Genomic DNA, 27,162 nt, shown 5'->3' with positions numbered 1-27,162 from the left:
TCAGATTAGATTTTATTAGATTGGATTTTAAATTCGTATTTTAAAAGAGATTTTAATTTAATTTAATTTAATTAATATATATATATATATATATATTTATTTATACACTCAGATTAGGGTCACATGATATTAGTCTCTTTGTACACACCACACAACCCTGTTCAAAAGGCACGGGCAAGTTAGCATTTGCATTTCCCCAAAGCACATGTAAACAGACCCCACTTAGATCACCACATTTTATGGTCATATTTTGACTGTCACTCTCGTACCACCACCTACGCGTCAGTTTAATATCATCAATGAATAAATGAACTAAGCCCTCTCTCTGCATTAAATAAATCCAAAATTTTGAAATCTTTTATTTCTTTTTATCTATCTCTGAGCAATAAAAAACCCTAATTACACCGCGCCCTCTCTTTCCTTTTCTATAATTCGCGAAATCCCAAACCCTAATTTTGGTGCCCCTCTCTCTCTCTCTCTGTCTCATGGCTACGGCGCGTGATGAGAGCGGTTTCGGCACCGGAGGGAAGTTCAGAAAGCGTCCATTTCGGAGGACTACGCAATCGACGCCGTACGATCGCCCTCTCGCATCGTCGGCGCTCAGGAACCCCGCTAATGTTAATCTTAATAACAATAATGGTTGGTTATCGAAACTCGTTGATCCAGCCCATAGACTCATTGTTTCAAGCGCTTACCGACTATTCGGCTCTGTTTTTCGGAAACAACTTCCGCCGCCGCCACCTCCACCCCCACGGTCGACAATGTCTGAACCAGGTTGGGATTTTTATATGCTTGAGAGTTTTTTTTTCAAAATTTTTTTGTAAGCTGAAAATTTTTTCTTTAGTTTGTTAGGGTTTTTTTGTTTATCGTGTGTAAATTAGGGTTTTTTTATGGTTTAATTGATTGCGTTAAACATTTTAATTTTTCTCATATGTACTTGGAATAATTTGCACCTGATAGTGTTATTAATGAATAATCTGTTTCTTTTTGGCTGGTGATAATGAGGAAATATTTGGCAAATGTGTAAATGTTTTATTTAGTTATATTTTTTGGATTATAGCTACTGTCCAAGTAGTATCGTTTAATTATATTTTGGAGAATTATTGTAAGGTTTCAAAGAGGTTCCTGCAATACAAGTTACATTTTCATATTTGTTAGGGAGACAATCTGTCAAATGATAGCATCTTGTTTAAAATTTCTAGTGAATTTGTAATATTCTAACTAGTATGTTCTTGGGGTCATGTGGAGTAGTAAGAGTTCGGTGATTTTTTGTTGAAAGCTAGGGCATTAGATGTGGCGAACTAAATTCTTCTTACAGAGGGCAGGTTTCTTAAAGGGTAACTTTCTTGATCTCCTTTGAGGTTTGATTAGAATAAATAGATGAGATTTGACTAAAATACTCACAGATCCCATTGGTTTAGTTACTGAATGATGAGCTATAGAAAAGCTAGCAAAGTTTGTGATTTCTTTGGGTTATCATGATTGTTAAAAATTCTCCATGGAGTATTCTATTGATTAATTTCTACTTTACTGTGTAGTGAGAACTCAGGTGAATGAAATGTACTCTTAATTTTATTGAGAAATTATAACCTTGTAGTTACGAAATTTAAATATTTTTCAGTGCAGTGGTATGTGGCAGGACAGGATGCTTGCTTTCTTTTGTGTCCTATGTGTTGCTGACATATTTTCAATTGTCAATTTGATTCATGAAGTGCTGAATTGCTATTTTTGCAGTTCTATTATCATTTTCTTATGTGATTTGTATTTGAATCAATAATTGAACTATGTAACATCTGAATTGACGGTTGCAACAGGAAATCATGGAGCACGGGACAAGCACCAGGAACTAGTCGCTGCAGTAAGTTTAAATGCTAACTCCATGGACTATTGCCATTTTGTGCCCACTCTTTTTGTTGATAGATCATATACTGGAAACGAAGCCTAATTGAATAGTTGAGTTTTTTGCTTCAAGTGGCACCCCTTTCATGTTAGTTTTCACGTTATGTTTATAAATCCTTGCTTATCCTTTCCTCAACTTTTCTGGATAGCCTTACTAGTTGTTTAAAGATTTAGTGTTGAAAGAGAGTATTTGGGAATTTCTAGTTTATTAGACCTTAGACTACCAAATTATGCTGTTTTAAAGTAGTATTTAGGAGAGTAAATTTCCAGTTATGATAATTTCAGATATTGAGTTAGCTTTGATAGGCTTTAATTGTTTCTGGCAATATAATTGATATTAAGAATGGGTGACGTGCATGTTTGCTACTTACTTGGAGTACTATTTTTTTAGCAGAAGATACTTGAATATCTGAACTCTGTGGGTTAATCAATTATCATTTATCATTTATATCCTTTTTGTTTGCTGGAAAAAAAATGCTTGTTTCTTTTTGCAATATGTCTCATATTTTTACAATATTTTTACTGTACAAACTCTGGTTGATGTATTTTCTTTGCTGTATGTAAATATGCCTCAAAGGATGATCCTGGTGTTCAAGAAGCCATCAATTGTCATGATGGTCCTACAGATGGTCATGATAGAGGGCTTAATGAACTAGAGCAAATATTTAAGCAGAAGACTTTCACAAGGCAAGTGGGAATAATTTGAATTGGCTTCATAAGGAAAGTTCTGTAGTAAGATATTTAATACATTATGAAAGCTTCTCTGTGCGTACCTGTTTTGTCATCGTGACATCTTTTTATGTGAATGCTGAATTTTTAATGATGTCTAACTGATGGACAGAATATATCAGACTGACTAAGTATCTGTAGCACTGCATTTGGTAGTTGTTTCTTGGGAGTTGATATATTTTCTATTCTTTTTGCATCACAAAAATTGGCAAAGAAGGAAAAATTTTGAAAAAAAATAAAGCCTGACCCTCCTATATGGGGAAAGGAATCCCATTTTTTGATGGTTTTACAGTCATGTTAATTTTATATTTATGTTATTCAGAGCAGTATACCCATTTGGATGATTGTTTTGTATATATTCATATCTGAATGACTTGTCATCTTCCAGTTTAGAACTTCAGTTTAGGATGCTTAGAAAAGAGAATAATGAATTTCCCCCTGTTTATTGTGTTAATAACTTTTTTCTTTCTGCAGATTTGTGCAGATGTGTTTATTGTTACCAGGGTTGATTTAAATCTGACTGCTTCTTTGTGATTTTTGTGCCTTAGATCTGAGATCGATCGATTGACTGCCCTTCTGAGATCAAGAACCGTTGGTGAGCCCCTTGACAATGAGCAGGATAGGTCTGAAGAGATCCCTTCAAATCAGCTGGCATTTCATGAGAGGAAGGAGCCAGTATTAAATACTCCTGTAAAAGAGAATGGGATTGTGCGCACACACAATTTTAGTCCTGTTGTGAGTTCAAATTTTGGAAACTTTTTACTATTTCTTCATTTAGTTCTGGTTTACATAAATAGAAGTGCTTTTTGGTGGTTCTGTTGGTATTCTTTCTCATGCATCTGTATCTACATTTATGGAACTGCCCATTTTATTGCTGCAATGCTAACATTTGATGGATAAAATATTTGTAGGTCGTTGATGAGGATGTGGCTTCACCTGCAGAGCTTGCTAAAGCTTACATGGGAAGTAGGTCTTTTAAAGTATCCCCGTCAATGCTAGGTGTGCGCAGTCAGGCATTAAGGGAAGAGTCAACAGTGCTAAACAACAGTGTGTTACCTTCTGAAGCAGCCATTATGTCTCTTGTCCCTCGATCATCTGGCCATGTTGGTGTTACTGAAAATGGTTATCTGACTCCTAGATCCCGTGGCAGATCTGCAATATACAACATGGCACGAACACCATATTCTCAAATTCACTCAACCACTACCCTCAAGGTCCATTCGGCAAAAAAAATAATGAGTGATTTTGATGTTTACTAGATTCAAATCTTGTAACTCTTCTCTTTTTCAGGGTGTTGGGCTTGCAGTTGACTCCCTTAGTAGACTATCTTCATCAACACAAGGCATCTGGGAGAAGAACAGACTTACTGAACCTAAACAAGGGGTACAGATGCTGGAAAAAAATAATCGTGTTCTATATTTGAAGTGTTTTCTTAGTTCATCGCTGATTATTTGTTACTTCATTTTGTAGACTCTAAAACGCAGGAGTTCAGTCCTGGACAACGATATAGGCTCTGTTGGTCCTATACGTAGAATTCGACAGAAGCCCAACCTTCTGACTTCAAGAAACTTAAGCTTGCCAGCCTCTGGAAGTTCTCTCTGTATGCGTGGAAGTGGTGTTTCAAGTGTTGTTCAACAGCCCTCGTCTTCAATACAGAAACCGCAAATATCTGGGGAAGAGAGGCATAGATCTGCAAAAATGTTAACAGAAAATGGGGATAACAACATCCCTAGAACAAATTATACCCCTGTTCAGTCCAAGTCCAGTGAGACAGCTTTTAAAATACTTCAACAACTTGATAAGTTGGTTTCTACAAGGGAGAAATCGCCTACAAAGTTGTCTCCATCAATGCTAAATGGAGCAGCTGCTAAAAGCCTAGAGGATGTTGATTCATCAAAATTTCTGGAAAATGTTCAAGATAATAATAGGTCAGGTGGTTCACTCGACACCTTGTTACCTGATGGTGGAGATTCTACGTCCCCAAAACAAGATAAGGTTGAAGAAAATGGCCCAACCAAGTTTATTTCTCCTTTTGACAAGTCCGTTTCTGTTCTGAATGGGTTAGATGCTACTGGTGTTGTTAAGGATGATATGCCTGGCACAAAAACTACAGATTCTTCTTTGACAAACTCCATTGTGCATCCTTATCCACAGAAGAAACGAGGTTTCCAGATGAGTGCTCTTGAGGTGTGTGTTATTTGTTTGGATCTTTCATCTGTTCTGATTGATTGTCCTTTGGTTTGTTTCGTCTGTTCATTAGATTTCCTATTGAATTCAATTTAACACCCCTGAGACCACAGGTCTTCTTTTTATAGCATGAAAAGTATTGGTTTTGTACCCATCTGAGGTAACCAATGGTGATGAATACAACAACATTAATGGCAATTTTTTTGATCAATTATAATTTCATGCTCAACACCCCTTCTATCAAAATTTGTTTCATATCTATTGCAATTTGTAACTTTTTTAGGTATATGGAAAGAGAATAATTCTTGTAGTGAAGGGTTAAGAAGACTAGATAAAATCTATGTTTTCAAGAAATGGTATGCATAATTTTCTGTATCATTGTATTGCTCATTGTATTTTAATTAATATCTTGCTTCTTTCTTTTAGGATTATGTGGAGCTAGATGATGATTATTCTAATGGGACTGCGTCTACTCCTTTGATGAAAGGTCAGGATAAACTGGATGTTCCTGTGGTTGAGAATAAGTCTGATGCTGATGAAGTGATTGCAGTGGAGAAGGCTCCAGCTCTTTCTGAAGTTAAGACCTTAAATTCTGTTTTTAACAAGGTGTCCGATATTGGAACTAATGATGGATCTGTAGTGGCTGAAAAGAACTCTCTATTTACATTCCCGACTGCACCTTCCTCTGCCATTACTGGACTGAAAACTGTGGTAGCTACTTCATCAGCCCTGAATTCTGAAAAAGCAATTTTACCAAATGAACCAAGTGGTGCTCCTATATTTGGCTTTGGGGAGAAATTTGATTCACTAAAGGATTCAAATGTTGTTTCTCCCTTGTTTGGAACTAGCAAAACAAATGTCGATAAAGCACCACAATTTACTATTAAATCTGATACATTAGTAGTTAATGAATCTTCGACACCTAAATTTGGCACTCATTTGGAAGAAAAGCCAGAAAGCTTAAAAAGGTCAGTACAGGCTGTACTATTTATCTCTTCAATAAAACTATACGTACTTACTTTGAGTACACAAATGGGTATACATTTGATGTGTTATTAAGTGATTGAATGATTTTAAATTAAAGATAAACAAGACTCAATCACATGATGATATATTATGTATGTACTAAAAGTGGGTACACATAACATTGCTCTTATCTCTTAGAAGATTATCTTTATTACATTTTGATTGGCTTCTCTTTTGGTGCATGGTTATTATAATGTGGAATGTGTTGCTGGGGTTTTTGCATCTGTTCTTTTTCGTTGTTAGTTTGTTATCTTTCTTTACAGATTAGTAGAGGAAGTATCATTTTGTTTTTCGGTTAAAAAAAAAAAAGAGAAACATGCACTGATGATGCGTATGAAATAATTCAGTGAAATGGTTTCTCTTAGTGGGATTTTCTAAATACCTTGAATGGTAGTTTTTATTTCAATCATTAGAGTCACTAGTTATGTTGCATGTATGTATTGCACTGTTACAAACTCTGCAACATTGGGTGATAATTATGATGCTATAGTGGTTATGGGGACTTTGAGAAGAAGTTAAGATAACATCCCAATGGTTGTTGATATTCTCTCACTTCATTGGATCAGATTCCCTATGGAGTATCTGGTATTTTAATTTCTGACTTATAGTAGAATACTTCATTTGGATCAGATTCCCTATGGTTTTAGCGTGTAATACACAATGCATGTCTTGTGTGTTAGCTGAGGTTGTTGGTTTTGTTATTTAAGTCAAGAATCCTTTAACTATCTTTTCTTGTTAATTTTGTGTCAAATTTTATAGTTTTGACTTATGAAAGAACTTTCTAATTATTTATTAATACTCACTAGGATATGATGATATGTAATAAATGATGCTGACAATTATGGCTGTTGTGGCTGATCGCTAATATGGGATCTGCTTTGATGTAATTTGGAATGAATGGTCTTGGAGTGTGTCAGCCAGTAACTGATGCTGACCTGACAGCAGTCTCTATATTTGAAATATCACACTTTATGTATCTCAGTTATGTACTTTTTAGATTGATTCTCTTGGCAGAAAAAAATTATATTTATTATTTATTTATCTATTTTTTCTTCCCTATGTGCAGCTTTACTTCTGTTCCCGTTGTTGCAAATGATTCTGTACCAGAAGTGCATAAATCGGATAAAGCTGACAATGGAACTGTTCCAGAAGCTGAAATCTTTTCTAGAACACCTGAAACAGCACTTCCTTCAGCTGCATCTACATCATTGTCATCAGCTAGTATATTCTTCCAATCGGCTAGTAGTGCAAGTTTAAACAATGGCTCACTTGCTTCAAGTCCAACTTCAACCTCTTCCCTCATTCCCCTTGTTTCCAGCACTGGCATCAATCAGAACTCATCTAGTAGTGCTAATTCAGTTTCTTCTTTCAGCCACAGTACCTCTCTCACAACCTCTACACCAACTGCAACACCTTCCATGGCTGCTTCTGCGCCTGTTTTCAAGTTTGGAGCATCTGCAGTCGCACCCATCTCAGTTTCACCAACGTTGGCTCCGTCTGGTGTTGAATCAACAGAACAGAAGATCAAGGAGCCCAACTTTGGTAATTCTACTAGCATGCTTTTTGGGGGTACATCAACTTTTGGAAGCACGGGAAGTAGCACTTCCAGTGGCACATCGTTGGCTGCAATTGGCCTAGGAAGCATTTTTGGCAGTACGCCATCAACAAGCAATGGAAGTAGCATTTTTAGTGCTGTAACTCCACCTATTGCAAGCACTGCAAGTGGTATTTTTGGTGGTACATCTTCTGCAATCTCAAGCACTGGAAGTGGTATCTTTGGTGGTGCATCTTCTGCAATCTCAAGCACTGGAAGTGTTATTTTTGGATTCAGTGCTGGATCTACTTCAGCTTCTACCAATGCTCAAGTTTCTAACCCTTTTAGTGTTGGTAGTGCTCAGGCATCTGTTAATGTGACTGGTGTTTCAACTTCAACTCAGAGCATGCCTAATCAGTTTGGATCAACTACATCATCTACGTCATTTGGATTGGCTGGGAATCCTGCCTTTTCGTCTGGCAGTTCTTTATTTGGCTCAACTTCTGTGGCTAAACCTTTTGGTTCAACTCCTACATTTGGATTGAATTCCACTTCTTCATCAGAAGCTAACTCAATCAGCTCCAGCAGTGGCCCTACTAACAATGTTTTTGGTTCCAGTTGGCAAGCCCCTAAGACTCCTTCATTTGCTTCAGCATTCAGCTCTTCATCTCCCTCGACTGGATTTCAGTTTGGTGCATCAGCTTCGTCTGCTGCAACTTGCAGTGCTCCTTTGTTTGGGTCATCTGCGAATACCTCATCAAGTTCCATTTTTCCATTTTCTTCAGCTGCAGCAGCCACTGTATCCCAACCTGCCTTTGGTAACATGGGTTCTGTATTTGCATTTGATTCCACTCCCTCAAATAATAATAATGATCAAGTGGGTATGGAAGACAGCATGGCTGAGGACACAGTTCAAGCATCCACTCCAGTTCCTGTGTTTGGTCAACAACCAGTGACACCTTCCACTGGCTTTGCCTTTGGTACAACTCCATCAGGAGCAAATCCTTTCCAATTTGGAAGCCAACAGAGTCTGGCCACCCCCCAGAACCCATGTCCATTTCAGGCGTCTGGTAGTGTAAACTTCAATACTGGAGGAGGTAGCTTCTCATTGGGCAGCACTGTTGACAAGTCTCAAAGAAAAATCGTGAGAGCCAAGAGCAGGCACAGGAAGAAGTAAATACAACAGTTCTGACATGTAATTTGGTTTCTTTTAGGAGGCCATGGCTTTTTCCAATGCCGAAAAACAAATAATTATGGATGAGATTAACAGCATGAGCTTTCCCGGTGGATTCGTCACCTGGAATTGTTTGGTGCTGGCAAGTATAGTTTCAGGCACTGCAGGATCTTCAAATACGTCAGATTATTTCTCCCCTTTACAACTTTCTTCTGGGCAAAAATTTAATGTTTGCACTGCCAGGTATGAGTTGTCACAATTTTGTAACAGTCTTATTAGCAAAATCTAAGTATATTTGTGGTGTATTTTAGTTGATGGGGTTTTCAGGTTGGGCGGTTTTGCCTTGGATGCTTTTCTGTACTCTTATGTGTATCATAAAAGAAATGGATATGAATTTTATCCTCTGTTCTCGCATGAATTCCCAGTAAGTTTTTGGTTGAATATTTATGATGTGCTTTGTTGAGGATTTTATCGTTTCAGTTATCTGACATGGGATCACAACATTTACTATGCCTTGCTCTTTTGCGCTTTGATGAATAGGTAAGTGGTTATTATTATCCAATAATATATGTTATGCATTATATAATATGGTACAGATAAAAGATGATATATATTTTAAAGTGTATTGAATTAATATGATATAATAAATATATTGTATAATATGATATATATTATACGATGTAATAAATATTATTGATATAAATTGATATATTTTTCAGAGTATTGATGATAGGATAAAGGTGGATATGAAACATTTTTAAAGATATTTGTGATATTTTTTACGATGATGGTGTAATAAATAAATTTTTTGTTATTATTTTATTTTAAAATGATTTATTTTATACAAAATGGAAAGTGTTAAGTTTTCGATATATAATATGATACGTTATCTGTTTACTATAAATAGAGTTGGATTTGAGTTTGAGTTCACTTAAGTTTGTCTCAAAATTATTTGAGTTTAACTTGTTTGAGAGAAGATGAGATTTAAGCTTAGTTTGATATTGTAGTGAAATAAAAAAGAACTAAAATGATATTTTGATGTATATTGTTTGAAATAATGTTGTCTGGTCAATTCGTATAAAATTTTTTTAAGTTCACAAGTCTGATGAGTTGAATACCCTCGCTTGAAAACATTTAACTCTCAAGTCTAAGTTTGAATTTGTTTAAACCGTACTTGTTTTTTAGTTTAAATTAGTATGGTTCAAATTTAACCCTACCCATGAATAGGTATAGGAACTGCAGATTAATTTTCTAGTACTTTTGTAACTATCTAAGTAAAATATGACAAATGTGCTTAATCATAAGATTGGAGGAAGCTTTAGCAGTCCCTTACAAGGTTTTTGTCTGGATCAGATGTTGACTTGGTGGAAGATTCGGTTTGGGTCAATCAACGGTTCAACCAGCTGCTTTCACTTTTACAATACAACAATATTATATATATATATATTTTAAATATACAAATAGGTATATATATTATTATATAATTGAGTATTATTTTACTCTTAATTAAAATTATTTAATTATATAATAACATACATTATATATATATATATATCTATTTATGTATTTAAATAAGTATACGTAATTTTATTATTTAAAAGCCAGAAGACTTGTTTCCACCTAAAGTATATTAAAATCTCAAAGTTTTGTCATCTAACTTTCAAAAATCCAAACATTTACTCAATTAAAGGTAGAGATAAAATCATCTTATAATAAAAAATTTAAAAATTAAACCTTTACCATATTTTTTCCTCAATTTGCAAACTCACAAGTCCCCCCTCAAATTTTCCTTTAAAGTTTGAAAAGTGACTATTCTCTCCTTAAATTTTTTCTCGTTCCAATGACTCACTCTTTCCGATTGTCGGGCGGCTCTCTCTCTTTCTTCTCTCTTAGTCATCGTTTCTTCTTGCTCAGATTTTGCCTTCGTTAATGACGAAGGCTGTTGTCTCCATCTCAAACATAAACAAAAATCTTTGTAAAAAATGAAGACGAGGGTTTCTATCTCTGACCAAAAATGGAAGGAGGCGACTGATTGAGGGAGAAGAAAGTTAACTAATTATCAAGAAGAAATCAATTGTTAGAGAGAAAGAGAAAACTTTGGAGAAAAATTATCATATTTTAAACTTTAAAAGAAAAATAAGGGAATTATGAGTTTTCAAATTGAAGAGAAAAAATATGATAAAAATTTATTTTTAAAATTTTTTATCTCTAATTTTAACTCAAATTTTTAATAAAAAATTATTTATAAAGAAGTATTTAAATTTTTAAAAATTAAAAAAAAAGGTTTTGATATTTACTTTTCCTTCAGTAGGAACAAGTCTTTTGGCCTGGTTTAAAATATTGGCCCCTGGGGTAAATCATATATTTTGTGAAAGCCTCAAAGAATATCTCATTCTGTCCGATACTTGCTATTATTGAAGCAGAAAAATACAATTTGCTTATCAAAAATTTTTTTTTATAAAACTATAAACCTATCAAAATTTTATCAAATTAAAAAAAAAAAATTAAAATATTGTAGTCCCTCTTTTATTTTAGTCTCACCCAACGCTCTCTCAAGTTGATGTTTTTGCAGACACCCCCTTGGGTATTTAAAGATGCCCCATTTTGAAAACAATTCGGACGCCTTGGTTTTTATTTAAACCTAAACGACAACTAAGTTTGGAGACGGAGACCGAAACTTCTAGCAGGCATGTTGAGGAAAGCAATAGCTGGTTGTGCACAGCACACGCCGTGGCGCTTGATAGTCAGCCGCCACTCCACCTCCATCTCCTCCGCCGTGGACTCAATCTTGCTCCGCTCTCTCAAAGAACACTACCAGGAAGTGTCCAAAATGGCTCCTCCACCTGTAATACTTACTAATTTGTTTGTTTATTTTCTTCAGTATTTAACATTTTATCAATATTGTGTTGTTGCGATGATTTTTTTGTTTTTAATTTGATGTTGAATATGGTAGATTATTGGATTTCTTGTAGGATGCAAATAATAGTATTGAGGCGGTCCCTTGCTTTTTGTGGCTAATTTTCTAGTTTTGTATGCTATTTGTGCGTTTACAGAAGGTGAGTCCTCCTTTACCTTTTAAAATAGTGACGGGGGCATTGGAAGGCAATGGGCCGGTTCTCAAGAGAACGTATGGGAATGAAGAGATTAGTATATATGTGATGCGGCTGGCTTCAGTAGGTGGTGACGACGACGATGATGGAATTAATCAGTTGTTTGTTCATGTGGATGTTTCAAAGCCTGGCCAGAAGGATTCTTTGCATTTTCTTTGCGGGTTGTATCCGGATGCGTTGGGGATTCACTCTGTTTCCATGCGGCCTAAGCTTGAGAGTCAGGGTTTTCTTGTTGTTCCCTCTAAGTATAATGGTCCTGTTTTCCAGTAAGTTCGATTAAACTTCTTGTTTTGGTTTTGTTTTTTATGTTTATAAATTGATTGTTGATTACGTTCTTTTGCTGTTGATCATCTTGATATTTCTAGTCATGTATAAAATTTATAATTCCCTGGGGAGCAACTTTGAAGGGGCTTTTAGGATCGCCACATGCATTCTGATTGCCAGACTTGTTACATGGATTGAGCTTGGAGTAGGATGTGCCCTGTAAATATTATAGGTGTGATGTTCCTCGTTTCAAAAACTCATCCTAACAATGTTACCCATATATCTAGTGGCAAAATTGTCACTAGGTCAGGTAACTAAAAATATTTAGGCTGAGAAGAATTACTTGCAAACCCAGAGGCAGAAATGAGTGTATCTTATTCTGTCACAGACACACAGACACAGACACACACACACTCACATATGGGAAATGAAACTTTAGAATCTCTGGTAATACACTTGTTTTTGGATTTCATGTTCAATTTCTTGATGTTGTTGACATTGAATTTGTAGCTTCTTCACTAAATTGGCCCTAAAAACATATGCTGGCTTGTATTATGCATTTACGATGATACCTCATCTTGGAATTGTTTGCAAATTGACAGAGACTTGGATGAAAGGATGAGAGATTCATTTCACAGTTACATAGAAGAGCGAGGTATAAATGAGGGTCTCTTTCCATTTCTTCAAGCTTGGCTTTATGTGAAGGATAACCGAAATCTGATGCGTTGGTTCAGAGCAGTGGGCACATTCATTACTGAAAAAAATTCGGCTAAAAGTGCATAGTATTTGATGTATTTGACTGGGTTGAGAGAAATGCTGTCAATATAGAAGGGTAGAATGCCCCTCGGTGATTGATGCATCTCCTATGAGGTAGTTAGCAAGTATTGATTAAGTTCTAAATTAGCTTGGCAGTGCAATTCTGGCACCTCAAAACTTTTTGTTTTTCTCTCATATATAACATGTCTTCTTTTCTGCTATGTACAATTTTCATTTTAGAAAGATCATAATTACTTCACCTAATTAACCATTTCTTGGTAACAATACGGTAGACCTTCTAAGGTTGGTCATTTTGTAGATTCTATGTTTGTCATCCTTGTGATTGTTGTATTGGTGGTATAAAGTCTTCCTGGTCTTTGGAGGAATCTTGTATCAATTTACTTGTGTCTTTTCTTGCTTGACTGATAACGAATAAAGAAACTATAAAGAAAGAGATTTATTTTGTTGGATGCTCAGTGAAGTAACCAATTAGGCTTATGATGAAGCCTAGAAATTGATCTTTTATCCAGTTTGGGGAAATCTCTTTGGAATAGGCTTCTGCTGAAACATATTTCTTTACTCATCTAGGAAAGCACAGCAATCAAATTATTATTTATTGCCTTTTTGTCAATAATTAATTTTTCCTACTAAGATTTAAACCTTAGCTATTTATGTCTAAACCTCTTTTTTTTTTTTTTTCCCCGGATTGTTATGTATCTAAAATGCCCATTAATAACATTGCCAATGCATATTAAGCTCGCACGCATGACATTTTTATAAAAATAAATTTAAAGGGGCAAATTTTATTTAAAAAAAATAAGAGATTACCACAAAGATATTAGTATTAGGTTTGATAAAATTTAGTAAAAATTAATAGATATAAATAATTATAATATTTAGTTCGCGGTGATAAAATAATAAGATGTTATTTTCCTTAAATGTTATTAGATTTAATTATTTTAAAATATTTTTGATGTGACTTATTCAATTAATTAAAAATGAAAATATTTTTATTATAAAAAATTAATAAATAAAGAAAAAAATTGTAACAAAATTAAGATTAATTAAGTAATATTTTAATATATAAAGTAAATATTATTTATATTATTTGTTATATTATTATTGATTATAGAAAATCATCTTGTTACACCTACGGCCAAACTCACCCTAATATCATATATAATGGAAGGGCCAAAGTGCTGAAATATCGCTCAAAGGACCAAAAACTTCCTTCATCCAATTGAATTTTGATCAGGCTCATGCATGAGTGACACTTTTAACATTCACTTAAAAGGTTCTCTATGCATGTATATGATATATATACACTAACCCAAATGGATGACAGGACAATGCTTGTATTGGCAATGGGGTTGACCGTGAAATGTGAAATGGGTCGATTCCTGATAAATGCAGAGTTAAATATTTGTTGTTCACCATTATTTTATATATATATTTATTTATTTTATGAACAGGAACCACCCAATTTTGTCAGATAAATAAATATTAATTGTCCATTAATATTTGATGATTCATCAACTTCATTTCTTATACATACTAAGATGATGACAGGTTGGGGTTAGAGATGACAATGAGCTGAGCTAGGTCGAGCCTTATAGGTAGCCCTAATAATTTTAATAAAAAACAATATTTATATTATAATTATTAATTAATTAATTAATTTTTAATTTTTTAATAATTATGAATACAGTAATTGATTGGGTCCACTCACGGGCCTTATATTTAGTTATTTTGCTATTGTTATGAATGATTTATAGAACTTTAAGTGTAAATGTATGGCCACTGTTATGTATACATATTTTTTAGTATATAAATGGCCAAAGGACTATTTCTTACTTAAAGTATCCTCTAATCTTAGTTCTCACCTCTTAATTTTAAAAATCTTATTTACCTACCCATAGACGGTTAAAATTAATAGAACTCTAACTCTTTAAAATTTTATCGATTTCCCCCTCTTCCCCCCAAAACTTTAAAAATTAAAAGTTTCTCTTAACCCAAGTTTTAAAAAATGATAGTTCCTCTCTAGGGTTTAGTTTCTAGATCTCTGATGTCATCTCCTACATCATTGTTGGTAGCCTTTCTATTTCAAAACTTCCTCTCTCTCCACTTAGTTGGATGCCCAATTGGTGTTTAACAAAGCTTGAGAGATGAAGAGCTTTGTCGAGCTTTCCAAACGAAGAGAAGGATCCTGTTTTTATCTGAAAAGACGATCGTTTTCCTAGAAAAAGACATTTAGGAAGATGAAGAGCTTCGTGTCCTGTTATTTTCGAAGCTTCATTGGATGCCAATCAACGTCCAACTGAGTGGAGAGAGACCGTTGAAGGACGAGAAAGCTTCGGAAGGGAGAGACCGTCAACAATGACACCAAAGATGATGTCAGAGATCTAGAAACTAAATCCTAGGGGGAAACTGTCATTTTTTAAAACTTGGGTTATAGGAAAACTTTTAGTTTTTAAAGTTTATGGGAGAAAAAATAAATTATATTTTAGTTTATTTTTAATATTACAGATAAAATGACAATTTTACCCTTAGAACCATTAATTTTAACTAGTCATGGATAGATATTTGAGATTTTTAAAGTTAAAGAGAAAAAACTTGGAAAAAAAAATCATACTTTGGGGGGGGGGGGGGACTAAGTAATTTGGCCTATATAAATTAGTATACACATGATGTGTCATCATTTAATTGAGTATTATTTTATCATTAATTTAAAATTACTTGATCGTTTGATGATACACATTAAAAATATTAGTTATTCGTATATTTAAAATAGATATATATAATTTTATTGGAAAAGATATTGAAATTATTAAAAGCCAGAATTTAGAGGTAGGTGTGACTTGCTCGGGTAGGTGAACTTATGCTCAGTAGACTACATTGTAATTTTGCTTTGGTTATATAAAATTGGACGTGTTGGTAATTTTATATCTTTGAGGTCTAGCTGATAATTTACAAGTAGGGTTTTTTAAAAATTAATTTCCTTGATAGGGTAAAATAAAATTATCTACACAATATTCTTCAAATTTCCTGTGTATAATCTTAAGTAATTATGGTATATTTAATTTATCGTTGCAATATTAAACAACAAAATGTACAATGTTGTTATATTTGGTGTGGTATCTATCATGAAAATCTTATTTGTCACTCTAAAACGAACTTAAGGTACAATACAAAGTTGAAAAGACCTTGATCACACGTGTTGATGTAGAATCTAACTACATCAACAATTGATACCCAACACGTGTGATTAAGACAACTTCTTTCGGTTTCTATTATGATACAATAATTAATATCTAAAATTTGTATGAACTACAAACGACACCCGCTTAAGAGAAGCGAGCGCATGTCTTGCTTTGTCACTTGCATAAGAGGTGTTATATTATTTTCACTTGGATGCAAATCTCCAATTTTATTTTTTTTTAAACTTTGGTTTATTTGAACAACATTAATCAAAATATAACTCAAATTACGAAAATATCAAAAACAAAAACACTAACAAGTAAAAAAAATAAAAGTATGTGTATAAATAATTAACACAACTTTGAAATGATATATCACTATGTGATTAGATACTGAGAATTAGAAATAAAATAATACATAATCGTATGTTATCATGTTATGTTGTATTCACCAAAAAAAACATATCATTTTGTATTCAAAATTATATTTATTATTTATGCACATAATACAATATAAAAAAACAAAAAATAATTAAAGGTTAATAATTTATTCCTAGTGAAAAATATGAATTAATTTCTCCTAGTAAATACCAAAAAAAAAAAAAAAACATGTGTGTTTACTGTGAAATATCAATTAACCTTTATTAGATATTACTGTTTATAAAATATTAATCAATCCCAACTAGGTGTTACACCTAGTAAAATATATATTAAAAAAAAAACTTTATAATACCTATAATTAAATATCAATTAAACTCCTATCATAAGTTAACGCGTAATAAAACATTATTTAATGTCTCAACTCATTTATTAAAAAAAATATATATATATATTGATGCTTAATAAAATATCATTGAACTCTCTTACTTTGTACACCGCATAATATCTTTTACCAGACATTATTTGCCCCATCAAAATTTCATCGCCCCTCCAATGCCTACATGAATATCATTTTGCCCCCTTTCCGCCTAAATTTTGTCGGTAAATGTGGTTTACCCAATTTCGACCATTTCTATGTCAATTCCTGAAATTTCTACCAAAATACACAACCTAAACATTCCTGTATCACTTTTTCATCACCAATAAACCAATTTTAACTCAAAAAAAAAAAAAAAAACACAACATTCATCATAAAAAAAAAAAAAAATCCTATACCCTATCCACCCATAAAGAAAAACCAATTTTTTACTATAAATATAATTAGAGTTGTCAACAGACTATGTCGGATTAGGAGATGCCTACGTTTTCTATTGTGTAGGTAAGCCTCTCTTACCTAGATTTGAAGGCCCATGACATTGCCCAACAATCTTTGGGTTGTATCATGTTGGACTCTTAATGGTTTGACCCTTAATGGTTTGATCCGTAGGCCTTTGACAAACCAACTTGCTTATTTATATATTTTTGTATTTTTTAATATCTTTTGGATTCTCTATATTATTTTTTTTGTTTTTCCCATAACATTAATAATAAAAATAATTATTAAATTTGGATTTTTCATATTAATCTTTTCTCGTAACATTAATAATAAACAATTAATAAGTTTGTGTTCTCTGTGTTAATTCTTTGGATTCCTTATATAATAATAAATAATAAACATTTTTTTTTAAAACGATGAATAGTATCTGTTAGATCGGGCTGCTTTACGGGTCTAACATGACCTATTATAATGGTGGATCATAAGCCCGTGGGAGTGCCCAAAAAAAGGGGTTCATACCCCCGTGGGCCATGTCTAAACATGACAATGAAAAAAAACTCTTAAATACAGTTTAAATACTTTACACTAACCTTTGAATCCATTTAAAAAAAAAAAAATTGATTGGAAGATAACTGATTTTTCGTTGGAAATTCTATGACTTTGTTGGGTTTTGAGTTTCCAAATAGTTTAACTTCAATTAAAACCTATTATTTTATATATGTTGGGACAAATTTGTCCAGCCCCATTATATTGACTATATTCATATAACCCCTAGAATATTAGCCAGTTCTTAAGAGACCCCTCATAATTATGTATTGGTACAAAACATCCTTTTATTTTTTATTTATCCACCACCTTAAATATTTAAAAAAGTACTCTTAACTTTATTATAATTATATCATTATTTATTAATTTTTTAAAACAAAAATAATCTCATTTTTAATTAATATAATAACTAATATAAAAAATATTTTAAAATAATTATATTTAAAAATATTTAAGTAAAATAATATACTAATGTTATTTTATTACTTCAAACTAAACATAATAATTATATAAACCTATCAAATTTAATCAAATATAATAATAATTTATACTTAATAATCTTCTAAATAATATATTTTTAAAGTAATTTTTTAATTTTAATAATAAAATATTATCTAAACTAAGCGTTTTTGAAGTGGTAAATTATACCTCACGAACAAAAAATACTCAATATTATTTATATTTTATTGGTGCTGGGTGTTTTAATTATATTTTTTTGTTTAAATTTAGATATTTATCTATGGAGACATTATACCTGATTAAATAAAGAAGCAGATTTTTTAGGAGGACTAACAGTTTACCCTTCCAAATTAGAGGCAGATGAAAAGAAAATAAAAGGGAAAAAAAAAATATAGGGCAAATAATAAGAATTGTTGTGGCTGTGGGGACCCGTCGTGCGGTTTAATTTTTTTATTATATATTTTGATATTTGATTCTTCTTTCTTCATTAGCCAAACCCCAATTTTTATTGGGTCAAAAGACTATTACTCACGCAAGGTTTGGTGTATTTTCCAAATTTTTATATATTAAATTTTAAAAATCTAAATATTTATTTATAATTTATTAAAATTAATTAGTTTTAGAAGTAAAAATTATCATTTAATTAGTAATATTAATTATTTTTATTTTCTTTTTTAAACTCTAAAAACTAATAATTTTCTCACTAAATTTTAGTTTTAAAAAGTTATTATTATTTTTTGTTTAGGGTTTCAAATTTTCAATTATAATTTTTCGACAAACAATTGTCTTTTTTGACACTCGATAATCATCTTCATCCGATGTACCGCTTATTCATCGTTATTTAGACACAAATAAAGACATAATCATCTTTATTTTCGTCTGAACGACAACGAATCATTATAATAGAAGTTAAATAATGAATAGGTATTTAGATTTTTAAAATTTCATTGGTGAGAGTTGGGTGGTATAGACCAAACCTTGTATGGGAAGAAGTCTTTTGGCGGAGATGGAGAAGTCTTTTGGCAGAGAAAATTATTCTAATTCTCTGTTATGCCTGTTGATGCATGCCTGATTAAATTAGTTCACTATTATTATCAGACCATGATCCGGCTCTAATTCGAATGTTAAACTTTCGGCATTTTTCTTAGTATTATAATATAGAATGAAGCGTGTTCTCTTTACAAAGGATTTTTTTATACTTTAAAGCTGGGGGGCTAAGGAAATATAATTTTCAAAGAGTGTCAAAAGAAGATGTCAGGTTAAGTGATCTAAACTTAGATTATGCTTGTCATAGGTCTATCTACCTACTTATTGCTTTAATGCTTTATATGATTTTTATTTTTATTTTGGCTAAAGGACTTATTCTCACCTAAAAATTATTCATTTATTAAATTTTTATTCTTTAATTTAAAAAAAAAACATATTTATCCACTTATGAGTTTTTAAAGTTAACTAAACTTTAATCCTTTAAAATTTTATCATATTTTCCTTCATTAACCCTTAAAAACTAACAACTTCTCCCTAAACCAAGTTTTAGAAAATAAAATTTCTCCCTAGGGTTTATTTTTCCATCATTGGTGTTATTGCCAATAACGTCTCACTCTCGATAGTTTCTCTCCCTTCAACGGTCTCTCTTTCCTCATCTCTCCCTTTGGCTGGCCGTTGAAGAGCCAAATCGAAATGTGAAGATGAAGCATCATTTGGCTGTGTCTTCCTGGACGAAGATGAGATTTCCTATCTTCGTCAAGGAAGACAAAGCTAGATGATGCTTCATCTTTCCAGCTTTGTTTGGCGTTTCGACGATCGATCGGAGAGAAAGAGACTATCAGAGGGAGAGAAAGCGTTGAAAGGGAAAGATTGTTGGCGATGACGCCAGTGATGGAAATATAAACCTTAGAAGGAAAATGTTACTTTTTAAAATTTGTTCTAGAGAAAAATTATTAGTTTTCAAGGTTTAGAGGGAAAAAAGAGATAAAATTATAATTTATTTTTAATATTATAAATAAAATGATGATTTTACCTTTAAAATTGATGAAGTTAACAACTCATAGGTGGGTAAATGAGTTTTTCAAAGTTAAAGGATGAAAATTGAGAAATAAGCAATCTTTGGGTGGAAATGAATTATTTGGCCTTTTATTTTTATTATATTATATTGATTTGAAATATCAAGATACATACATTGATTATGTATATGACCTATCCTAATAATAATCTATTTATATATGTTTAGATTTCGAGAATAATGTAATAAAATTATATATATTTAATTTTAAATATTAATTAAATATCGAGATAATATATTATTATATAATTAAATAATTATGAATTAAAAATAAAATAATATTCAATCAAATAATAACATATTATTTAAACACATAATTGTATACTTAAAATAAGATACAACATCTCATCATTATTAACTTAAAAAAAATTATTTAAATTAATAATAAATTTTAATTTATGTATTAATAATAATATTATTATATAACTAGGCATTAGTTTATTTATAATTCAAATTATTTATATATAAATTACTATTTTTATTAGTGTATATAATTTTATTGTCCAAAAATGTGATCCTAATCTTGTGTGTGTGTTTTTTTTTTTTTTTGTGGTTTTGAACACCATTAGTTTTAAAATATGATTTTAATTTTCATTTTAAAGAATAATTAGTTAAGTTTGAAGGAAATATTTTCTTTCCCAAAATTCAATAAATAGGAGAGTAATATATTTTCCAATTGATAAAATTAATAATAAATTTGTAAAATACTTATTATAATTGTTAACTGCATTTTGGTGGTAATAAGGGTGATTTATAGTTATATTTTTGGAATGGCCAAGGGACTTATTTCAACCCAAAGTATGTTGTTTTTCCAAGTTTTCATCTTTTATTTTTAAAAATCTCAAACACCCATCTATAGATGATTAAAGTTAACGAAACTCTAACCCTTAAAATTTAATCTTTTTTTACCCCCTAAATCCTAAAAAATAACAATTTCTCCCTTTAGACCAAGTTTTGAAAAGTAGCAATTTCTCCCCTAGAGTTTTCTTTTTTTCATTATCCAGTGACATCTCTAGCGCTTCTCCGGTGGTATCTTTTTTCTCTTCCTTCAGCGGTCGCTCCTTGACCATCTCTCCCTAAGTTGGTAGTCCTAAACCTAGCGAGAAGATGATGTTTCATCATAAAAGAAAAAGACGAGATCTCTCGTCTTTGTTAGGAAAGTTCTAGTGTCAATCGATGTCGTCCAAGCTTCCAAATAAGAGAAGCTTTGTAATACCTTCAGGTATATTCCAGGGGTATTTATGTATTTTGACCATGTTTTGGGATATTTTTCATTAAATATATATATTCACATGTATATGTGTGTATAAATAACTATATATATAGAAATAGAAAAAAAAAGTAAAAGAAAAAGAGATAAAGAGAAAGAGATAAAAATGTATATAAAGAGGAAAGAAAAGACAAAACAAAGAAACTTCAAGATTTTTCCCTCATCCTTCTGTCCATCCCAACAGCCACCATTCTCCATGCTAATTGCTTTTGTTTTGTGAAGATAAAGGAAGAACTTGAGAGGATTTTGGAAGACAAAATAAGAAAAGGAAACAAAGAAGCACTTTGGAAGCTTGGTAACCAAAAGATCTCTTTCTTTTTCTCTTTTTCTATGTTTATATATATTGGATGCATATTATATGAATATGTTAGTATGTTTTGGTGTTGATTTAAGGTGATTTTGGTGAGAAAGGAAACAAAACAAAGAGGAGTGAGCCAACTTGTAAAGATTGGCTTGAAACAAAGTAAGGGGTATCATCCTTGATATGTTGCATGTTTTAGGCTTTTGGTTCATTGGATCTATGTTATAAATGATGATTTTGAAGTTGAGAAATGTTGTTTTGCCATTTGGGATGTCTATGTGTGTGATTTTGTTCATGGCAGAAGTTGTATAATATTTACAGTTTTTGCCACTGATTTCATCTCACATTTTGACTATCTTATCTAATGATTTATGAGTGCTATTATATCTTGTTGGAAAGCTCTTTGAATTCTCTTTTCAGTGATATATAGCTTGTATGGATTGAGGATCATTTAGACTGTTAATTATTGTATGAACCACTAGAATTGCTTTACCAAATAAACAGAGGAGAACATTTTTGCCACTGATTTCATCTCATGTTTTGACTGTCTTATCTAATGAATTATGAGTGCTATTATAGCTTGTTAAAAAGCTATTTGAATCCTTTTTTCAACTATATATAGCTTGTATGAATTGTATGAAAAAAAAGACTACCCTGTCAAATGAACAGGGTTGTAAACAATATTTCACAGTTTTGTAAAGGAAGAGAAAGAAAAGAAAGGAAAGAAAGGAAAGAAAGGAGAGAAAAAGAAAAGAAGAAGAAAAAAAAGAAAAACAAGAAAAGGAATTTGGGGCTCAAGATTCATGGGTCGTCCCAAAAGTATGGTTTGGTGAGTTATGAATAGATTTATATGAAAGCAAAATTAGTAAGATATAAGACCCGCATGCATGTTATGAGCTATGAGGGGGCACTTTATACTACACCGCCCGCAGTAGGACATATTTATAGTAGGACATAGATCCTTAGTAGGGTCTACTCATAGTAGAGTATGTTCGTAGTAGAACTCAATTCAGATTCAAAAATGATGTAGTGAGAGAAAGAATGGGAGAAAGAAAAAGAGCTCGAGCTTAGAAAAGTGTCAAATCCCTATAGTTAGCTTCCAGAAAGTATCAAATAGATACCAGATAGGACAAAGTATGACCCAAATAGTAAAGAATGAACTAGATTATCCCTTTAATCTCTTATAGAGGTTATGATGTGAGGTTGAATCCTAAGAGTGAGTTAGAACAGAAAAGGAGATAGTTTACTTGATTATTTCCCCTTACTGAATGTTCTTATCTCTCACTTCCTTTTCTTTCATGATTGCAGGCACAAGTGATCAAAGTAGCTGCGAGACAGGGTCAGGTTAACGTAGGTAGATCCGGTTGGAGCAGATTATCTCTGGTTTATATTACATGCATATAGTTGTATGTTCTTGTTGATTTTTGACTTTTTGAGATAATGGTACAATTGTATATGATTACTCCACGTTTCAGATGAGTTTTCACATGAGTATATACATCTTTTGTTCGCTTCCAGATTTTCAGTTTTTTTAAAATAATTTCTAAACACTTTTAGTGATGCATTCATGTTAAAGTATTTTAAAAGATAAAAAAAAAAATAGACGCTCTGGATATTAATTCGTAACATTTCTCGTTTGATAAGTAATACTTCTAGGAAGGAATGTTACAAACTTTCAAATGAGAGAAGTTTGGCCATTAGAGCAAGAGGAGACAACATGAGATATTTATGGTCGACGATGACATCAGAGGTCTAGAAACTAAATCTTAGGGGGAAAATATCATTTTTTTAATATTGATTTAAGAAAAACTTTTAGTTTTTAAGGTTTAAAGGAGAAAATAAAAGTAAATTTTAATTTATTTTTAACATTATATATAAAGTAATGATTTTACCTCTAAAATTATTAATTTTAATTACCTATAAATAAGTATTTAAGATTTAAAAAAATAGAAATAAAAACATAAAAAAACAACGTCCTTTATATGGGAATAAACCCTTTGGCCTTTTGGAATTGACAAATACTCACTATAAAAAATTAAAAAAATAAATAAATAAATTTTCTTGTAGGAAAATGACAAGGGTTGAGTGGAGACAAAAGTGTTAACTGTAAAACGCGTTAATTTAGAAAGGAGACAAATATAATATGCACACGAGTGGAGTGGTCATTAAGGTTGCCTCTTACCATCCCTTCGGACAAACTCTTGTTACTTTTGAGTTTTTCAAGAAGATATTTTCTACGTTTTCCGTTTCCCTTTCCCTATATTTACTAACTCTCTTCCCTGCACTCCCCACAACTGTTAAACATTACACTAAACAAACAACAACGAAAACAAAATAATAATAATAATAATAATATAAAATAAAAATAAAAATTTATGAAAATAATAATAATAATAATAATAATTATTATTATTATTATTATTATGGAGATGTAAGGGCAGCTTAAATGATAAATGACAAAATGAACTATAAATACTTTTTCCTAAGTATTGTTACATAAGAATAATTCAATATAGAGTAAAATACATTTTTCACCTAAGATTTGGTTTAAAAAAATATTTTTTACCCTTTAAATATATAAATAACACTTTTTATTTAAAATATAATTATGTTAAAATAAATAATTTTATCGTCTAAAATTTTTGAAAAAAATAAAACTATATATATCTATTTATATATTCGAAACGGATAGTATAATTTTACTTGAAAAATAAATAAAAGATTGACCATTTTACGCTTTAATGCTTTAAATTTTTTATAATTTTGAAAATATATAATTTAATTTCTATAATTTTTTGATAACCTAATTGATAACATGAGCTCATTTATTGACAATATAAAAAATAAAAAATCTTGTAGATAGACACAACCTTATCAACAATGGCAAGCACCAAGCCGTGGCAACTTTGTAGTCACACCACAAGAGTTGGTGACTCAACAACCCACAAACTCATCTCCCTCTTCCCCCCCCCACCCCAAGATGATTATGATCTAGGAGAGATGAAATGATTTTTATGCCTCAAAGGCTCAGACCACCCAAGAGCCTGCCAAGATAAGGTGGGTGACAATAATAGTGGTGGTGGTGGCCAAACCCATTAAAAAAAAAAGTGTGAGAGTTAAAAAGGAAATAAAAAAATAAAAAGGTGTTGATTAAACTTAATATATTAAGGGGTTTTTTAAAATTTGTAGTATTTTAGAGTGATAAAATAATTTTAAAAAGTAAATTAGTTAGTAATAATAGGATAATTTAACTTTTCTAAACTAGTGTTAAGATTTATATATTTTGACCGAGCTTAATTTTTGATAGAAAAGTATAATTGTGCATTCAATAGATAAAAATGTTTTTAGGTCAAACTCCTTGGGAGGGACAATGTGATTTACTCCTTAAGATAAAATAATGTGCCTTATCCTTTCAATTTATTGACTATTGCCCATTTAGGTCCTTAATTAGAGCTAAATTGTGGAAAGGGAAAAGGACTATTTTCCATTCAAATTTTAGGCCATTCTCAAACTTATATCTATGAGAGATAAAAAATTTATATTCCCACCCATGAACAAATTGCGGTTCAAATTTTTAGTTAGAGACAAAGGTAAAATCGTTATTTTAATTATAAATATTAAAACTTTAAAATTTCACAATTTTTCCCCTCCAGGTTTTAAAAACTAACACCTTAACCAATTCTCAAAGTTTAAAAAGTTTAGATTTCACCAATAGGGTTTACTTCTTTCTTCGGCCACCATCGACGATCAATGCATTCCATCGATCTCCCATCTTCAATTACAAAGGACGACGAATGACAACCTTTTATCACCCAGATCTAGAAGACGAGACATCATCCAGATTTGGAAGAATAGACAAAGGATGACGCTTCATCGTTATGTCTGGACAACGCGACGAGCAACGAAATGACGACGTTGTCCTTCGTCATCTAGGTGGAGCGACGAAGAGAGACCTCTTCGTTGCATAGTGGTAAGACAATGAGATCTCTATCTCTTTGTCCCATCGTGCGATGAGGAGATGAAAATCTTTTCATCACACCACCGTCATCGCACTAGGAGAAGGAGAAGACCAGAGATGATGTTGGAAGATGAAGTTGAAGAATGGGGGTAAAATTGCTATTTTTGAAAGTTATGAGGGGCGACTGCTTTTTAAAAAATATGAAAACCTTAGGTTTGGGGGTAAAAATATTACTTTTTAAAGTTTAAAAACTTTAGGTAAAGCTGAAATGTTAGTTTTTAAAATCTAAGTGGGGTGCAAAGTAATAAACTTTATAACTTTTTAATATAAATAGTAAAATGACTATTTTACCCATTTCTTTAACAAAAGTTTGCTTATGAGTGGAAATAAGAGTTTTTCATTTTCCGTGGATATAGATTTGAGAATGATCTAAAATTTGGGTGAGAAATAGTTCTTTTGCCTTGTGGAAATAATAATAATGTCCACAAATCACTTCAATTCCTCTTTCTTGTTGAATTTGTCTATCCATCTAATTACAAACTTAATTATATTTTCTCAAATTCTTGGGAGACTAGTGGGTTGGGTTAGTGGAATATTTTCTCATAAAAAATAAACAATTATCATAAATTTAGATGGTTTGTAAAATTTTAAGATATAAAATATTAATATTTTTGATAAAAATTAATATATATATATATAATTATTTTATTCAGTTTTATGTAATAAAAGATTATTAAAAGATTATTTTATTTAAATATTTTTTAAGATATAATTATTATAAAATATTTTTTATAATATCTATTATATTAATTAAAAATAAGATAATTTTTATTCTAAAAAAATAATAAAATATAACAAAATTAAGATTATTTTATTAATTTTTTAATATCTGGATAGAATTGGTAATAAGATTATTTCTTATTTTACCTACAACATCACTATTACTAATAAAAAATTATCAAAATATTTTATTACTTATAAAATAAATAAAATAATATAAATAATAAAAAATAGATTACCGAATAATCATTTTTTACTTTTAACCAAACTTCTATATAAGTAATAAAAATTATATTAATAGAACCTGTTAAACTAAACCCCGCAATGAGAAGTAACATAACAGATCCTATAGTGATATTTAATTAAACAATAAAATTATATGTATAAATAATATATATAATTTTATATACAAATAATAATTTATCATTATATAATAATTTATTATTTTATCTTTTATTTAAAATTATCAAATCATATCATATCATTATTTATATATAAAATTAAATATATAATTTATATATATAATATTAATCATAATTAAATACTATTCTAACATGTATCCAAGATTTTGGTTCAACCGTGAGTTATAAATCAATCGAATAAATAATTAATCCTATGTGAGATGTACGATTCTAATCAGACGGTTAAAATAAACCTGTATTACTGGGAAATCAAGTATTGATGTTAATGATTACTTCCTTGAAAATGCTTTGGA

At 31.2% G+C, this 27,162-nt stretch overlaps 2 protein-coding genes across 3 annotated transcripts; both read left to right on the top strand.

The window, feature by feature from the left end:
- The first annotated feature begins 354 nt into the window (after positions 1–354).
- Positions 355–8,963, top strand: LOC123192741 (nuclear pore complex protein NUP1-like). Of its 2 annotated transcripts, none has more exons than XM_044605388.1 (9): positions 355–774; positions 1,815–1,858; positions 2,477–2,586; positions 3,177–3,363; positions 3,540–3,842; positions 3,919–4,011; positions 4,099–4,815; positions 5,308–5,783; positions 6,908–8,963. In XM_044605388.1, the coding sequence occupies exons 1-9, from the start codon at positions 486–488 to the stop codon at positions 8,550–8,552; spliced, it is 3,864 nt and encodes a 1,287-aa protein (XP_044461323.1). In that variant the 5' UTR covers positions 355–485; the 3' UTR covers positions 8,553–8,963. The 2 variants fall into 2 exon arrangements, with proteins under 2 accessions (XP_044461323.1, XP_044461322.1); XM_044605387.1 differs by having other exon boundaries at positions 356–774; positions 5,242–5,783.
- A 2,172-nt stretch (positions 8,964–11,135) lies between these two features.
- On the top strand, positions 11,136–13,143 carry LOC123192425 (uncharacterized protein At2g39795, mitochondrial). The gene is made up of 3 exons (XM_044604970.1): positions 11,136–11,394; positions 11,603–11,925; positions 12,526–13,143. The coding sequence occupies exons 1-3, from the start codon at positions 11,239–11,241 to the stop codon at positions 12,704–12,706; spliced, it is 660 nt and encodes a 219-aa protein (XP_044460905.1). The 5' UTR covers positions 11,136–11,238; the 3' UTR covers positions 12,707–13,143.
- The last annotated feature ends 14,019 nt before the right edge of the window (positions 13,144–27,162 follow it).

Source organism: Mangifera indica, chromosome 12 (assembly GCF_011075055.1).
Source record: "Mangifera indica cultivar Alphonso chromosome 12, CATAS_Mindica_2.1, whole genome shotgun sequence".
NCBI classification, from domain to species: domain Eukaryota; kingdom Viridiplantae; phylum Streptophyta; class Magnoliopsida; order Sapindales; family Anacardiaceae; genus Mangifera; species Mangifera indica.
Note: the sequence above shows the minus strand (reverse complement) of the source record. Positions and strands in the feature narration are given on the sequence as shown.

What these genes read in the sequence shown, in the direction of transcription:
- LOC123192741 (XM_044605387.1), top strand. Translation starts at nt 486, where the DNA reads ATGGCTACGGCGCGTGATGAGAGCGGTTTCGGCACCGGAGGGAAGTTC. An exon ending in ACCAGGAACTAGTCGCTGCA is followed by an intron (nt 1,859 to 2,476) that starts GTAAGTTTAAAT and finishes TATGCCTCAAAG; the next exon opens with GATGATCCTGGTGTTCAAGA. An exon ending in ACTCAACCACTACCCTCAAG is followed by an intron (nt 3,843 to 3,918) that starts GTCCATTCGGCA and finishes TCTCTTTTTCAG; the next exon opens with GGTGTTGGGCTTGCAGTTGA.
- LOC123192425 (XM_044604970.1), top strand. Translation starts at nt 11,239, where the DNA reads ATGTTGAGGAAAGCAATAGCTGGTTGTGCACAGCACACGCCGTGGCGC. An exon ending in CCAAAATGGCTCCTCCACCT is followed by an intron (nt 11,395 to 11,602) that starts GTAATACTTACT and finishes GTGCGTTTACAG; the next exon opens with AAGGTGAGTCCTCCTTTACC. An exon ending in TATAATGGTCCTGTTTTCCA is followed by an intron (nt 11,926 to 12,525) that starts GTAAGTTCGATT and finishes GCAAATTGACAG; the next exon opens with AGACTTGGATGAAAGGATGA.